Here is an 18,398-nt window from a genome sequence, read left to right as displayed (position 1 = left end):
AATGAGTTGTTTCTTCATTGGACTGTTATATAGGTTAATATTTCAAAGCCATTGCTTCCAGGAATATTACTGAGTCTCAAATCCACTGAGATGCACACTGTCCATAAATTTAGGAATCGTTAGCTGGATCACATCTCAGAAGGCCTTTATGTGGCTATTTTCCACATTGTGTAAGTGAAAAGAAGTGATTTTTTTAATGAAATACTTATTAATTTCCCAAGGTAATGCCACAACCTAATTAACTCACATGACACAATATCTGTGTTGACATCTAAACTGAAGACCTACTTTATATGGGTCAGAATTTTGCTGATATATAAATAACAATTTATTTATCCCTCCCCCACTGAAGGTATTTTTCAGCTGTTACTTTTTGAATGATCCTGTTCCTTCTTGGCTTAATACTTACAGCTAGAGACGTGGAATAAATGAAAAAGGAATGTTTTCTGAGGTTCAGATTTCCTCTTGTCCTCTGAGACTAAAATTATGAACAAATTCATGCCAAGATGTAACTCAACATTTATGATTGTTTCCGTCCAAAAAGGTCATAATAAAATATGTAAAGTGTGACCTTAATTAGCCAGTCTAAGACATCATGAATTGAGCTCCAATACACACAAATGAGCTTTGCTCAATCAGACGATGTCATATGGCTCATGACCCCCACTTCATGGGCAAATCCCTCTGCTGTGGCAGTACTTCTGAATAGATGTATTTCAAATCACCAAATAGATGAGTGTTTTAATGATGAGCAGTTTTTCACATGTCAATGAGAAAACTACAAAACATGAAGGAACTGGGAAATGTATCCATTTGCTTGAGGAAAATGCAGTCTTAGCAGACCTATTTTGTGGAATATTACTTTAACTAGGCAAAGATGTGTTACATTTGTTTATGCTGAGGAATATTACCTCAATTGGGTAAAGGTGTCTTACATTTGTTTGTGCTGTGTGTTTAATTATGCAAAGATGTGTTGCATTTGTTTCACCTTACCTGCCTAAGGCACCTGACTGGTTTAATAAAGAGCTGAACAGCCAATAGCTAGGCAGGAAAGAATGAGAGAGATAGGTGGGGCTGGAAGGCAGAGAATAAATAGGAAGAGAAATCTAGGTTCATGAAGAATGAGAGAAAGAAGATAGGAGAGAACAAGGGAGAAAGAGAATAAGATGCCAAGGGCCAGCCAGGCAGCCACTAGCCCGCAGACACAGAGTAGGATATATAGAAAGAAAGGTAAAAAGCCCTAAGGCAAAACATTAATGAAGAGAAACAGGTTAAGTTATAAGAGATAGCCAGAAATAAGCATAAGCTAAAGCTGAACATTCATAACTAATAACAAGTCTCCATGTCATGATTCAGGAGCACGTTGGTGGCCCAAAAGAAAAAGCCTGGTAGAGACCTGAGTCACAGTCTGTACTCACTGAGAGCCCACAGCAGATAGGCATCAGGGAATGTGTACTGGAAAAAGTATGTCTGAGAATAAAAGATTGACAAGTGTGAAGGCAAAATAAGGGGCAATGGAATGAAAAAATATATACTGGGGATTTATAATCAATTTGTCCGGAAAGAGTAAAATAATATTAAGAACTTGAAAAAAATTGGGAAAAGAGGCAAAGGCCAGATCAGTGAAGGACTGAGAAGGTCCAGCAAGGTTAGGGGTGAATGTGGTAAGAAATAGAAAACCATTGGGAACTGTAGATGGTGGAGCCTCTAATCTTGGTCTACAAAGATCTTTCCCAAGAAGGATGTAGACAGACAGACAGACAGAACAAACTCAGTGACCAGAGGAAGTAAATTTGGGCCTGGGCAGTGAACAAGGGAAGATATTGACAAGAAAACCATACTCCAAGTGAGAAAGACCTGTGGAATGGAAGGGAGGAAGCACAGTATCGAACCAAGGTTTTATTTCACTGTGTGGGTGGATTATGGTAACGCTGGCCGGGAGAGCTGGGAACGAGGAAGGGGAAGTTGGGAAAGAGACTAGCGAGCTGTCTATGCCTCAAGTTTTTCTTCGGGAGCCACACTGAGTATGGTGTAGGATGACGAACAGCCGTTAGAACCCGTGACTACAATGCCCTACATTATAAGCAGGAGCTAAATGAAGGGTGACAGAGAGGTGAAGAAAGATGTTTATATAGGATGACACCAGTGCAAGGAAGGAGACAAGAGCGGGTGCTGTTATCAGACAGACAACTGCAGTCCAGGAGGGATGGGTAAGAAGGTCAGGAAACAAACGAGAAATGGTACTCTACCAAAAATAATACCGCTCAGGATTTGCTACTGTCTTTGAGGGCCCGAGATAACAGCACAGGTGCTCAGCTAGGCATTTTCTGTGAATTGATCTTAATGCCGTTCGGAATATAGTCTCTGCAATCATGGATAGTAAGACGGTGAAAATTTTTTGTGGGAGAAAAACTGAAGGTGAAAGAAAGCAGCGATGAATTGTAGATAACAAGAGACACCAAATGTCGCCACATGTCCCTTTTAGGATGACAGACATCTGTTACATCAGAGCAGTCAGCTAGGGATAAGCTTAAGCCTAACACAGCCTATTTAATAACATTAAGGGTTAGTCGTATCATTTAGCTTTTAATATCTTTGAGAAAAACATCATTGTCATTTGCAGGAAAAATGTAATTTAGATGAAACATCTAATCTTTGGGGGAGGGTGTCAAATGATTTAGTCCTACAGTTTCTGAGATATGCTATTATCTATTGCCTTTCAAGTCATGAAAGAAATCATGGGTAGATATAAACTAAAACTATACTTAAGTTGAAACATATGACATTTGTTTTTGGACGAAATCTACATCAGAAATTTATATGTACATCTAACCATAATATTTTTGGTCTGATATTATAATTAATTACTTACTAATAAACCGGCATTAGGTTCAAGGGGATGACTGGGAATTTTAGGGTATCATGACCAAGGACAGTGTGACAGTAGCCTTGTTACTGGCAGGGGAATCAGGCAGGTAAGAAGGATTGGGTTGTGAGTAAGATCTTTTCCATTCCATTAGAAAGGATGAGGAAGGTAGGCGACTCCATTGTAGGTGTTGTGTAGAAGTTCCTTCAGGAATACAGCACATAGGAAGGACTGAGCAACACACACGAGAGGAAGGCCCAGCAAATAGCCTGTCATGAGATCTTATGAGAAAGCATCAAAGGTTTGAGGAGAGGTGGCACTTGGGACAGTGCACTCTGTCATAAAACCACAGAGACAATCAGTCGCCAGACAATATCCAGGAAGATTCTGAGAGGCACAGAGAAGGGTGGTGGGGTCTGGTCCTTGTGAATCTCTTGTCTTCATTGCCTTCTGCCAATTCACAAAGGAAAAAAAAAACAAAAACAACCCACATATGGTCAGGAGATAAGGCCAACCACTAGAGCTGAGATGCCATGTAAGGTCCTAGCAAACAAGGATGTCACTGAAGGAGGTTCCACCACCTCCCTCAATCCCAAGGTCAGAAGACAGCTGAGGAGGAGGCCAAGTTGGGCCAAGGAGTTAACCTGAGGATGACTGAGATGAGACATGGGTAATCAGGATCACGTGGTTTCTTACGACTGCTAGTTTGTATCAAATCTAAAAGGGTGAGATTAAAATCCTGTGCAAAAAGCAGATGTTGGTTAATTAAAACGGAGTTTTAAATATCAGGATAAAAACAAACAGATGCAGGATTAAACCAACCAAAGCATTTTAGCTGCGAGTGATTTAGGTTATGTGAAATGCCTTCCAGTTGGAAAAGTACCATCTCTTGTGCAGTGTGCATAATTCTATGAGGACCCACAAACAAGGTTGGTTATTAAAGGTACAAAACAAGCATGTGTCAACCAGCTTTGCTGTGTACAGAGAAGTCACCCAGCTTCTTAACCCGCTAACCTTTTGTTTCTCACAGTGGGAAGGAAATGGACACAGGCAGAAAAGCCTGTGGGCAGGTAGCAGGGCACAGGAGTCTCTTATGAGTGCAGGCTGCCATAAATCCTGCTTATGAGAGACACCAGAAGTTGACAATAGCTGTGCATAACTGCTCATCCTCATATAAGCTTACAGGAAATGTTACCTAGGTAATTATAATGGGCAGACTTAAGTGTCCATTTTGGATAATATTTACATGCTTATGTTTTTTGCATACCACACTAAAAGTCAAAAGAAACATATGAAGGGCCATGTGGAAATGCAGAAAAGCGCTTGCATTTTTCCAACAAGATTGATCGCACATGCATACTTATAAGACGTCAATAATACATAGGCTTCCTTTTTGAATTCCACAGTTTCAAACAGGATATATAGCCTTTCCTTTTCATGAGGTCATTTAAAAGAAAAGACCATTTACTAAAACTTAAAATAAATGTACCCAGTATTTTTTTCTTAATGCCAGAAGCCGACATTTCTATTCAAAGCCATGTTAATTCCATTTCCTGCATTATTCATAGCTTTAATTCTCCATTTCCTTTGCAAACATAGGGTGGATTTTTCAAATTTGTGAAGGCATCTACTCTTAACTCCGCCCAGCGTTACCAAGAGAAATGCCTCTCTGACTTACGTGGAAAATGCATTATTCTGTTTCTCACACCGTATGCCTTTGCAGCTTAACCCCTTTGTTTCTTCGTAGTAGAAGTACAGTTGGTTTAGGCCATTTGCAAACGCTAGCAGCACGAGGCAGTATATGAATAAGAATTTTAGGATGTCCAGAAGCATTCTCCCTAGAGATATCTGCAGAGGTCCCAGGTGAGAATTTGCAGTGAAGAGTGAGATCAGGCGCAGGGAACTGAAGATGTTTGCAATAGCAAACAAAGCCTCTGCCACCAGGGTGGGGTGCCACATGTCCCAGGATTCCCGTGGGTTCAGAGCACTGTACTGAGGAAACAGAAATGAAGGGGGAAGGTAAACATACACGCTGACAGAGTCAAGTTCAGTTCTGCAGTGCTATCTTAGGTCTGCTTCAACCACTGTTTGAAGGTGTATCCTTTAGGACGGCAGTAGCTGGAGCAGTGGTTCTCAACCTTTGAGTCACAATTTCACAGGCGTTGCCTAAGACCGTCAAAAACCATGGATATTTACATTATGATTCATAACAGTAGCAAAATCACAGCTATGAAGTAACAGCAAAATAAATTTATGGTTGGGGGTCTCCACAACATGAGGAACTGTTAACGGGTCTCAGCATTGCATTAGGAAGGTTGAGAACCACCAAGTTAAGATAAGCTATCCAAAGACAGAATTTCATTAATTTACAACTCACGAGCTTTAATTCACATGGCTGTACAGGTCTGTCATTATTATTATTACTATTATTAGAACTGAGGATCGAACCCAGGGCCTTGTGCTTGCTAGGCAAGCACTCTACCACTGAGTTAAATCCCCAACCCCCTTATTTTTAATTTATGTTTCTGTGTTAAAATCTTCACATGCTAATCAATTAATTCTTGACTGCTACATTGCATTTTAAAATCTTGCAAAGAACACAGCTTATTCAAGTGACCAGATTCAACTTTTAGACTGTTGCTTGAGTGACATTATAAAACAATCAAGTCTGAAGAAGAATAAACGATTATTTATTTAATAATAGTCAATGCTCTTGAGTCCCAAACTATATACAGTACAAAAGGGGAAGTATGTTGATTAACAATGTAACACTTTTCAAAACTTTGTGAAATGTTCAATACTCAACACTGTGTATAGTGAGCGCTTAAGGAAGTTTTTTTGCCCATAATATAGTCATAGACTAGGACACAGACAGACACAACTAATCATAACAGAAACACTTAAGGGCATTAGCACAAAGTATTGTGGGAATAAGAGAGAAGAGATTACAAATGGGTAGAGTCTATGTGTTGTCAAGGCTTTTAGAGTCCTAATATAGGGGAGAGGCTATACCTTATTAGCAGTTTTACACCAGTTGGAGGCAACCTGATGTAGATGCCATCATGACACTGTAACAGAGTGTATTTCTACTAAGAACATGATATACACAGAGCCCTTCTTAATGGGAGTTCTTGGCTGTGACTGAGAGAATCATACTGGGAAATCTTCTAAAGCACAAGACTAGTTCTGCCCTTATATAAGCATCCACACTGATTCAGAGTCTAGTAGGGCTGGTAGCGGTTAGGAAGTGATGCTTTACAGACATCATCACACCACACAGAGTCAGGCTTTTTGAGGAAACATTGCTGCTATTTGGGTTTAATGGTGTTGTAATGGCAAACTACCATTAAAAGATACAAAGGCTCCTGGGGGACTCACAAATATCTCCCCTGGAGCCACAGGCTTCCATTCTCCTGATAATAAACCCAGGGACCTTGTTCTGTAGAGAATATTTATTTACTTAAGAAAGCTAAGGTCTTTCTCTCCCCAGGGGAAAAGATGGGCAGCCAGCTCAGCTGCATCCCGTAATTTCTGAGATTCATAATTTCCGATTTCCTTTCTTACTGTAGAAATCCCGTGTGCACAGGGCACATCTGGCTCTCATCTCTCTCTCTCTCTCTCTCTCTCTCACACACACACACACACACGCACACGCACACGCACACGCACACACGCACGCATGAACGCACACGCATATGCACACACACACACACCCCAATCGGGGAATCGGAACATGGGGACTGAGGTTCAGATCACAGTGTAAATCAATAATTTGTCTGTTTTCTGGTGCAGACACCTTGGTTCCTGTCAGAGAATGGAGACATGAAGAGTGAGTAATAAGTGCTTTTAGTGTATTCTTTTCAGCTGTAGTTTAATCCTGCCATGCACAGGCACAATTTCTTAGGCTTCTAAAGAGGCCACTGAGCCAGGCCTAGCACTGTACAGCTGTAATCCCAGCACCCAAGACTCAAGAGAAGATTGTGAGTTGGAGGACAGCATAAGTTATATGAGTTCAAAGTTAGACTGGGCTGCACACTGAGCTAAAGTAAATAAGCCATTGTTTCAAGAAGCAATTAAAAAGCTTTGCAAACCACAACATTCTTTTAACCTCTAGAGAATAAAGTATTTGACCACTGGTGTATTTTCTAAACCTATAGTTGGGTATTAACATGTTAATTTGGAAATTTGATTTTGGTCCCAGGTCCTCCTCCTAGCCCACCTCCATCCCCTTGGTCTGGGCTTGCTGGTGCTGTGAATCCAGGGTCCCCCTAGTTCTTCCTTGTCACCCAACTCAGCCACTCCTCCAAGCCCACCTCCATTCTTTTTGTGACTCTCCAACAACCTGGAGAGACCCCACAGCCACCCCTCTTGGCTGGGGCTTAAGGAGGCCACCCCTATTTTTCCTCATCTGTTTTTTTTTTTAGGGAACCTATACTCCAGCCTCCTCACAACCATCTTCATCCCCTTCAGATGCTCGGTCATTCCTGGCAGCCCAGGGCACCTCTAGTTCTGCCTCCACCTCCCTTAGTGGAGGTGGGCCTGCGGTAGTTTGGATGAGGATGGCTCCAATAGGCTCATAAATTTGAATGCATAGTTACCAGGGAGTGGTGTTATTTGAAAGGATTAGGAGATGTAAGTGTGTATCACTGGGGGTGAGCTTTGAGGTTTTAAAAGCCCAAGCCAGACCCAGAGTCTCTCTCTCTGCCAGCCAGCTGATTAGGATCTAGCCCTTAGCTACTTCTCCAGCACCCTTTCCTCTGTATGCCACCATGCTTTCCACTGTGATGATAAAGGACTAAACCTCTGAAACTGTAAACAAGCCCTCAGTTAAATGCTTTCTTTTATAAATTGCTGTGGTCATGGTGCCTCTTCACAGCAAGAGAACACTGAGGAAGACAGGACCCAAGTCACATAAGAGACCTCCAGAGTCAGTCCCCCCACTGCACCTCTAGCATACCACTCACCCTACAAACCGCATCATCCTCTGCACCCATCAGTACTGCTTGGAGTCTGAAAGCAGAGCTAACCAGAACTTCAGATCTTAGAACAATCAGAGTCTGAACCTTAAGACACAGAGTGGTCCTAATACTGGAAAACAAGCCTCATTCTTCTGGTCCACCACCTGTCAGAGTGGGGTAACACCAACCAAAGAACTGAACACACACCCAGCAAAGGAGAGAGCAGAAAGCTACACCAAGACACACTGCAAACACCCTAACTCCAGATGTCTAGTTCCCAGCACAACAGTGCAACCATCAGCAGCCAAGACAGGTGCTTCCACCAGGAGCCAGCACTCCTGTCACACCATTCCCCAGGGGCAGTTCAGCTAAATCACAAGACAAGGACTTCAAAACAGCAATTATGAGTATGTTTAAGAATCTGAAAAAGGATATGAATAAAGGCCTCAAAGAAGACTGTAAAAAATACAATTGAATGAAATGATGAAAACAATTCAAGATATGAGAAAAATTTAACAAAGAAATAGAAATTACTAAAGAGAAGATAAACTGAAATTTGAAAATTTAATTTTTTTTCTTCGGCTCAGTGATAAAAAAATTAACCATAAAAAATTTAATGTCATTTTTTTTTCTATTACAAAATATAGAGAACAGCTGACTGTGGGGTGCCAAACTTTAGCTGTTAGATCTACACTGCAACCCCTGTGCCTAAGGCTCAGGAAACATCTTGGAAGAGAGAGTGGAAGGACTGTAAGAGCCAGAAGACAGGACACCTTCTGTGAGACAGTGTCTTCTAGACATGACAGGGATGCTGCACCAATGATAGTTCAACAATATGGTCACCTAAACAAGACCCGCACAGTGACAACACCGGCTGACCCACCAGTGTAGATGGGGAAATCTCATAGTGCCCCACCGCTAGATGAAGAGCTACAGGCAGTGGGTGGCTGCTGAGACAGGAATAATCAGTCTTCTCCAGGGAGGAGCCCCCAGTAGGTCATCCAGTCTCGTGGTCATCCCTATACAGGTAAATATGAGCAACACTAAATGGACTCAGTAGGGTGTGTGTGTGTGAGAGAGAGAGAGAGCATGGGGAGACACAGGATGAGCTGGCATGGGGAGAAGGAGGGTAGAAATGTATGAAATAAATATGTAAACAAAAATTTTAAAGTAATTAAATTAGCCATTTTTTCATGTTTTCAACTCCACCCCTGGGCTAGGTTGTACCAAGGCCTTGCACGTTCCTCTGTCTCACCTGCTCTTTAGTTATAAGCTTGCTTTCCCCGCCTCTTCTCATCCACTAGCTCCCCCAGGCACCTCTCACACTATCAGCTGTCGGGGCTGACCCCAATTCCCCATCTCTAGCCTAGACTTCCCACCTTCTAGTCCTATTTCATACTCTACTGTCGGATTGACTTTTCCCATTTGGATATCTCAAATTTAGACAGAAAAGAGGATGCATCACCTTTCCATCCTTACATCGATGCCTCCTGATCTGAGGGAATGGCTCAATCATAGCCACAACATCCAACACCAAGCATAATGCCTGCCCACCTTCCTCACTCTATCTCAGAACAGTTTCCCCTCTTTCCTCCATTATCACAAAGATGAGTCCTAAGTGCTTTGCCTTAGACCATAGTTCCCCATTTATTTGTTGCTAAATTATCTTCTAAAGGAGAAAATTGGCCATGGCATGTATTAATATTCTCATGGTGGGATTTTCCTGGAGATGACATGTTGACTTCTTAAGAGCTCACAGAGGAAACCTGTATCTTGCATTATTTGTCTGTAGTCTAGTACTCAATGCCCTAGCTCAAACCTACTGCACTTGTGATTCCCTAGATTTTCAGTTTTGCCACGTTCTTCCCAAATGCTGTTCATGAACACTTAGCCCTTTCCTATAAATTAATGTAAATTCTAAAAATTTAGACTTTTCATATGTTACTCATCCATGAATCCTACAATGGATGCCTAAAGATAGTTAAGTTCTGTCTTTAAGGTACTCACATATGATGAAAGGAGAAACCACCACATGGAACCACCATTGTGAAACACACAGACACTAATCAAGAAATGCCTATTGTTACCTTAGAAGGAGATAAGGGGACATTAGGATCCCAAAGGCCCAAGATGGTAACCCAATGCTGTAGACTAACCTGTAGAGGAAAGAACAGCAGGTGTCCTAACACCTCCTACCTTTCTGAGAACATCATGGATATTTCCCCACCCCATCAAGCCATTGTTTTTCACTACATTCCTACTGTGATGCAATTTTTCCTAAAGCCTCCTTTTCCTCTGAGATCGATCTTTCTAAGAGAACTCCTCTTTTCTGTAGACATAAGCAGCCATGTGTTGTGGGGTTCCTAGTGTCTCTGAAGTTTTTTGCTTTTGAAGCTCTAAAATCACAAGAGAAGAGTCAGGCATGTTTAAGGACACAGAAGATATGGAAGGTGAATCATTTGTAGAAATGTGGGCTTCTGGATATAGCTGAGGGTTTAGGAACAGTGAGAGGAGCCTGAGTAGGTTGGACCCAAGTCATGAAGACCTTGGCAGGAGTGTTAAGAGCTGATGATGGAGAGAATCATAATATTGGTTCATCCATTCCTAGACGATAGGAAAATATGCTACTTCATCTTCACGCCCTTTATAAGCTGATGCATATTCATGAAAGCCAAACTGTAAATAAAAACGAGGTAAACTTTTAGGTGGATGTATTATGAAAATGGGTGATGCCATAGTCAGATCTTGAATGTCTTCCTAACGCTCATTTGCTAAAGCCATGACCTCCAGTTTGGTGCTAATGGGAGATGAGAAAACCTTAGGGAGATGCCCTAGGAGGGGATTAGGGGACCATTGTCTCTTTCTTATTCCTCTCTGACCCACATAGGTGGCTAGTTGGCTCCATCATGTACTTCCTAACATGTTACAGAAGTGCCAAGTAACCATGGACAACCACCTTAACCAAAGAAGACCTTTTCTCTTTGTGAGTTGATTGTCTGGGGTATTTGATATAGTAATGCAATCTGACCAGCACATTTGTCACATGATGTTACAGGAAAAAATATTAATTTTAATGACTATTTTACAAGATGAAAATGTTTCCCTCTGTGTTAATAAAGTAGAAAAAGACAAGAGAATGGCATAAGAATTTCTTCCCTAGTAGATAATTCTAGAACAAACAAGTCATATTCAATTGTCTATAATAGTTCCTTGCTGCAAAACAGAACAATATCACAGAAAACACTATCTGTGAAGCTGACTGTGGTGTGTAATCACTCATAAGACAGAAGCAACAGTCTTTGTCCACCTGTTAACTGGTCAGTGGAGTCATACAGTCAAAGCTGTTTATCAAAATGATGTAAAAAACTATGATGGCTGTGAAAACAATTGCTTGTATAAAATCATTCATATTAATTTTGATTGTCAAAAATACATGCTACCCAGTCAAGGGTTGTAGATATTTAATCATACCTGTCAAATGATTGAAGCTAAACCTGAGAGACAAGCCTTGCATATAGAAATGGGGTGGGTGAAGAGTAGGACTGAATCAGTCTCAATGAAGCCAAAATAAGATTTAAAATTGTGTTCTGGAGATCAACAATCTCTTGTGTATTAGGAGAAAAATTTAAGAACAACCATCCCATGAGGTATAAAAACCAGCAAAGCATGCAAGGAAGCACAATCAAAGCTCACATTCAAAGAGAAAAGTGAAGTCCTGTATGTGTGTATGCCCAGTCGATGAACACTGTAACACTGTTACCTTACATGTACATGCTGCTTCGTTTAAGTCAACTTGACACAAATGAAAGACACCAACAAATGAAAGGACTAAGCAGACGCCATAACAGGCTGCTCAGTCTTCTCTCAGAGATCAGGCCTCAATTTCAATTTCCTGAGACTTGAGCAAGCAGTTTCTGGGAGGGCCATGAACAAAAGACACAGTCCTTGCACTAGCTCCCTTTTGGCATGTATTCTGACCACTCAAGGTTCAGCCAATTGACCCCTCACCAACTTAGAGCTATGTGCATGAGTCAAGGACAGACCCTGGGTCACTGAGTCAGCCCCCACAGTCGGTATTTGCTAGGCCAGCCAGCCTCCATGGCAGCTCAAGGCCAAAACCTGGGAACTGTCCAGGCCTGCCCAAAAATGATAACTCTAACCCCCAACCAGTAAATTCAAAGGTTACACACCCTCACCTGATCATATGATGCAAAGGCTTGTGCCACCCTGCTTGTGGTTTTTTCCTTTTAAAAACCCCTCATTCTGAGAGCTCAGGACCATTGTCCTCTACCTGCTGTGTTGGAATGTTGGACAAGGACCAAGCCCCAGTTTGCTTGTTATCAACAAACCCCTGTGTGTTTTGTATCAGATATTGGCTCTGTAGTGATTTTGCTCGGGAGTATTGCAACACAGGCAACACAAAGAGGCAAATAGGGGCATCAGTTGAAGAATTTCCTTCATTAGAGTGGCCTTTAGGCCAGTCTTTGGGGGTATATTCTTGATTAATGACAGACATAGGGTGGTACAGTCCACTGTGGGCAGTGCCACCTCTGTGCTGGCGGTCCTGGGTTGTGTAAGAAAACAACCCAAACAAGCTTTGGAAGTAAGTCTGTAAGCAGCATTTCTTCATGATCTTTGCTTCAGTTCCTGCCTCCAGGTTCCTGTCTGGACTTCCTTTCACAGTGGACTGTAAGCTGTGAGAGAAGGTAAACCCTTTCCTTCCCAGGTCACTTTTGGTAGCGTTTATCATAGGAACAGAGACCCCAAACTAGGGCATTATACAAAGTTAGAGTAAATACTTAATTTTTATGTGAGCTCCTCACATTGAGTTTGATGATTATTGCTATTCATCAGAAAAGGTACTTGAGATATTAAGCAGCTTGTTTCAAGCAGTATAAGTAATAAGTGGTATATAAGCTGTAGTCACATCATGAATAGTCTTGGTTTCAAAGGCTGTGCTGTCATTTGGATCTGCAATGTTCATCAAAGGACAACAGGTATTGGTAACATTGGGGGGTTGCAGAGTCTGTGGGAGATGGGTCAGTGAGAGTCTATATTGGGAACATGTCCTAAAAGGGAAATAGAGCTCTCTCTTAATCCTCTCTCTCTCCCCCTCTCTTTCTGTCTCTCTTTCTCTCTCCTCTCTTTTCATACCCTCCCCCATATAAAGGCTTAACTCATCTGTGTAAATGCACACAATAAACACTTGAATTCTTACATATGGAAACCACCTGCATCAAAAGTAGCATCACAATAATGTGAGTGAACATTATTTATCTTACTTGAAATGTTTTTGATGGTAATTGTATTTAAAGAGCTCGTTGTTGATTCAATCTTCAAAGTGTCTTCCTTCAACAACAAGAAACTCCACAACAAAAACCAAGTAACTCCATTTCTAAAGTGGGTCAATGATCTGAATGGACATTTCTCAGAAGACGAAACACAAATAATCAGTGAGTCCATGAAGTAAAGTCCAGTGTCACAAAACATCACAAGAATGTAAATTAAAATGAAGAGAAGATACCATTTCTCTAAGACAGAATAGTTATTACTAAATAGGTCAAAAGATAATTTGCGATAAATATGCATGCAAAAGGAAACTCTCAAAACCGCTGATGGGAATGTAAACAAGTACATCTATTAGGTGGCACAGAAATCTGAGGAACCTCACTGGACTAAGAACAGAATACTGCAAAGATTCAGATCTGCCAGTTTTAGAATGGGAAATGGTGTCAGAATGTCTGTGGGAGGGCTGCTCCCACCTCTCACAGGGCTCCTATGAGGAGGAGAGAGGCGTAAGGAATTTGTAGATAGAAATATAGTAGGGAGAGAAACAGACAGAAACCTGGATCGAAATCCACTAGCCCCTTATGTCTCTCCAAAAGAGCTTTCTATAACAATGCCAAGGGATGAGGCAAAAGACCTCCCCTTTGCTAGATCAAAGCATACCATACAGCCCAAGTGCAGACCCTTCCAAACACCTGGTATCCATGCACAGGGTCAATCCATCCCCTCATGCAGCCTGCTGGGTAAAGAAAGCTCAGATTTCACCAGGAAACCTCTGTGGGCTCCCACAGGTTCCTCCTCTTAATATTTTAAGGAGTCCCTCAGGCCCCTCAGATAGGCTGTGCCTGTCTTAGGTTATCCTTTTTTTTTTTCCAGAGCTGAGGATCAAACCCAGGGCCTTGTGCTTGCTAGGCAAGCGCTCTACCACTGAGCTAAATCCCCAACCCCCAGTCATCGTTCTTTATTAATCTTCCTTACCCGTCATGGAGATACACTTTCCATCAAGCATACTCTGGCTTAGGTTGGAAGCTATCAAGAAGGAAGTTGCCCAACTTTGACTATCAGCCTCTGGCAGGAGGGGGTACAGAACTTAACTCAGCGCTGACTCAGGTCCTTGCTAAGAGCTTGCAAATAGTTGGAACAACCACAGTGATCCCTAAGCTGCCACACCTCCACTAAAGGAATAGAGGATGACCAAGATGGAATGTTATTTTTGAATGGGTCTTAAGATGTCTATAGCAGCCTTAGCTGTGCCAAGGCCTTGTTTCAAATCAATAAACTCTCGATGCAAATGCATCAAATAAAGTGCATCAAACTTAAAGATTCCCTTAGTATCACCAAATCCTGGTTCATTAATATCAACATAATTCTAGTATGAACATTACTATACATATTTACAACTAGCACGATATCACTATACATATTTATTCTTTTTACACACATATTCAAAAATAAACTCTCTACAGGACTACCTTGTAAACTTTCACAAACATCTAAAGTAAATCTCTTAACAGAACTATTTACATTTTCTTCCAATAAGACAGAGTACATGAATCGAGAATCATCACAGTTAAAATTGCAGGTGAACTCAAAACTGCTTCATTTTTGAAGTTCATAGTCAGTTTTGATAACATCCTTAAGTTTCTCTGACAGTTGAAACCAGAGCCTAATTCATCAATGGCTCTAGAGTTGTTATATCCAATTCCTTCCACCCTGGGATTTGGTGAGTGCTGTTGCCAGGGAGCTGTAACACTCGGGACAATGTCACTCCCCCAAATTCACCTTTCCCACTGGGCCCTTTCAGCCATTCTGGAACTGGCAGAAGTGTACCCAGTGGTAGATGGTTACCAGTCGGGGGCTGTCCCATCACCCAAACTCATTGCAGCTCCCCCAAGTGCCACAATTCAAACAAAGTGCTGTTGAAACTTCATTCCTAGCTAAAGCAGCACTGTATGGCAGTTTTTCCCAAGAATCTTGCCTCAGGATGAGGGTGAAATTACCATAATGAGCTGCTGCAAAGCTCTTAGAAAAAAACTTGCTGTGCAGCTATTAGGAACTATCTTTCTTAAAGGAACCTGCATTGAAACTGAAGTGGTGTGGCTCCAGGTTCCCCAGCTTTTCTGGAGAAATGTCAGCAGCTACGGTATTATTAGAGCTGACATTTCTTTGTTCCACACACCTCACCAAACTCAGGCAGCCATCAAGCTTCATTTGGTAACTGAGGGTGCAATTTCCCCCCTTCTTAGTTTTTTGAAGCTGCTTTTTAAGATTACTATGAGCTCTTTTAATGATGCCAATGTTTCTCTCTTGCATTTCAAGCACAACCCAAGTTTCTTATTTGCCCATAAGTTTTCTTTTTCCATACCTAAAGCAATTTCCTGGTGTCCGAACCATTTTCCCTTGCTTTCTCAAAATGGCTTGTTGACAATTGGCACTAGCAGTTTAATTGCCTCTTGACAGGCAAGGTTTCCTGGGTCATAAGCTAAGCTTTCTAATAGCACCTGTGAAAAAGCTACATGTTGAAGCTGAAAAAGCAGAATTTTTGGGCAGTGCTGTAATGGCAGTATTTCCCTTGGGGATTTTACTGCTCTATCTGAGTTTTTTTCACGGCCTGCTTATACTGCCAGGGTGTTACAAATTATATTCAGCACGTTGAGTTTCTTTATGCCGTCATGCTGTTATGAACTACATTTCCCAAGCTGCCTTTCTGGGTTCAGAAGAAAACCCAGCTGTAACCAATTGTGCCTGTTGCTCTCCCAGTTCTGTTCACAGGGTCTGTCAAGATCAAGCTTTTGTTCTTTTTGCCACAGGAGGTTTTTTGTATTCTCTAAGCTCATATCAGGACACAGATGTTCCTCCTTAATCAGACTCTTCACCTGGCAGTGTCCCTGGAGTGGGTCATGCCCATCCACATGCACTCAAACCAGAGCAGCAAAAAACCCTTTGGGGCTTCACTCCCCCTCCTCACCGTGTCAGTGAAAAGAGTACTTGAAATAAGAGCTTTTTAGGAGAGATTTTTTTCCCCTGGATAGATCCTCTTTTTCCTGGCCTGTCCCCTCCTCCAGGATATCCCCCTCCCTCCCCTGATGCTGCAGACACCACCATGGCTCAGGCCCTACACCAAGAGCTCCACACTCTTCTCCCACAGCTGGGCCCAGCCAAGTGTCCCGCAGCAGCTGAGCCTCCTCTGCACCTCTGCGCATGCTCTGCCCCTCGCTGCTTTTCTAAGACTGGCTTGAAGGGGAGACAGGACTAGCAGAGCTAGCAGTGAGGGTTTGCAATGCTCTAGGGGATTTTGTTCCCTTGGATGAAGTCTAATTTGTCCCTCAGAAAGAAGAGAGATCTGAGAGGGAAAGACCTGAACAGCTTCCAGTTTTTAAAAGAGAGAGAGATTACTAAGTTTTTCCCAAGACTTCTGTTCCCTAATTTCAGCTTCATGGCCAAGAAGGAACTAACCCTAATTGAATGGTGATATAGATATAATAGGATGAAAGGGTAGATTAATAAACTTACTTTTAAAGAACAACAACTTGTTTAAAATGTCTTACATTGGTATAGATTTTAGTCTACTGATATAAACTTAAAGTTAATTTTGTTATACTATATATATATTTTTACTCTCGTTTGAGATATTATATTTATACAACTCATTTAAATTGTAATGGATAATTAAGAAATACAGATCAATTAGTCTTCTATGCTAGTCAAACTTATAGTCATGTTACATTTTCTAGGTATACATAGATATGTTTCAGACAGACAGGTAATCTTCAAACACTTCAAAGGTCTACAGAATATGGCATTTAAAATATTTTTAAAAATTTAGACTTTCTGGACAGTGAGACATGTCTGCTCCTGGCAGCACCAATTTACTTCAGAGAGGAGGATGGACACTGAAGGCACTTCATATGGAGTTTATCTTCACCTTGGCAAAAATAGCCATTTGGGCAAGAAACTGTTCTTGCCTAGACTGCTTGATCAACTGGACATGCAGGACCCATAGAAAGATGACCACTGAACTTTGCTTGACAAAATGGTCCTTTAGGTTCCTGCTTCACAGAGGAAACTGCCAGACATTCTACAGGACACTGAGAAAAGTGACTGAGAAACTCTAGCCCTGTGGGCTAAAGACAAATGCCCCAACTTTACAAAGGAACATTAGGTGACTGTCCAGGCTGCCAGCTGTCTCTGTCTACCCTTCAAGACTCCTGAAAGTTGCTTGCATCCTTCTCCCGGTTCTCAGGTAATATTATATCCTTCTGAGGTCTTTGATGTGGTTGAAGACTAGATAGTTATAATTTCCTCAGTTATGATACAAGATAAGTTAGCTATAAAACCTTTAGACTCACAAATATAAGATAGATAAGATATCTTCTTTAATATTGTAACTGTAATTCTTGCTTGATAATTGTTTTATTATATGTAATTTTACTATGTAAAAGTTAAAACCTTCCTTTTAAAAAAAAATGGGGGGGAAGTGCTATGGATATCGCTCTGTATAAATAAAATGCTGTTTGGCCAGTGGCCAGACAGGAAGTATAGGTGGGACAAGAGAGAAGAGAATTCTGGGAAATGAAGGCTGGGGCAGAGATACTGACAGCTGCTGCCATGACAAGGAGGATGTAAGGTAATGATCAGCCACGAGCCACGTGGCAAAGTATAGATTAATAGAAATCAGTTAATTTAAGATAGAAGAAGTAGATAACAAAAAGCCTGCCACGGCCATACAGTTTCTAAACAATGTAAGTTTCTGTGTGTTTACTTGGTTGGGTCTGAACGTCTATGGGCCTGGCGGGTGAGAGAGATTTGTCCTGACTGTGGGCCAGGCAGGAAAACTTTAACTACAGAATGGTGTTACCAGCAAGCACTTTTATCCAGTGGCATTGGTTTTTATCTCACTTGAATCTGCCTCAGGGAAAGTATTTGCCCCCTGCCACTCAGGACTCAGATTTAAGCTGTCCTCAGGCTGAAAGCTTCCACAGGAATCTTTTTCTGCCCATTTTCATCATAGTATTTTTGCATGACTTCAATTCTTCTCCAAGAGTCTGCGTTCAGAGTCCCAATAACACAGCTCCTCTGTCTCATTGCTTTTCTACTTCACCGTAAGTTTTCCCTACTCTATGTTCCTATATTATACTTATATTTTCCTAATTTTAATAGATAGAAATTAAGAGAAAGGAAAAGGAAGAAACCTAGACAAATAGAGACACTCCCTAAGGCCTAACTATTTCTATACTGCTTTATATTTACAGTTATAGCTCCCGAAGAATAAAATACTACCACCTTTA

General features: G+C 41.5%; 1 protein-coding gene across 7 annotated transcripts in view; it reads right to left on the bottom strand.

Moving 5' to 3' along the window:
- The window catches only part of Trpc4 (transient receptor potential cation channel subfamily C member 4), a 186,156-nt gene that overhangs the window by 27,195 nt on the left and 140,563 nt on the right, over positions 1-18,398 (bottom strand). For all 7 annotated transcript variants that reach the window (XM_036191200.1, XM_036191198.1, XM_036191201.1 and 4 more), the window contains one exon: positions 4,545-4,858. In XM_036191200.1, the coding sequence (XP_036047093.1) occupies positions 4,545-4,858 (314 nt within the window). The remainder of the gene's footprint in view (positions 1-4,544; positions 4,859-18,398) is intronic.

Source organism: Onychomys torridus, chromosome 6, assembly GCF_903995425.1.
Source record: "Onychomys torridus chromosome 6, mOncTor1.1, whole genome shotgun sequence".
Classification (NCBI taxonomy): Eukaryota; Metazoa; Chordata; class Mammalia; order Rodentia; family Cricetidae; genus Onychomys; species Onychomys torridus.
The sequence above is the reverse complement of the archived record's forward strand: the minus strand, read 5'-3'. Positions and strand labels throughout refer to the sequence as shown.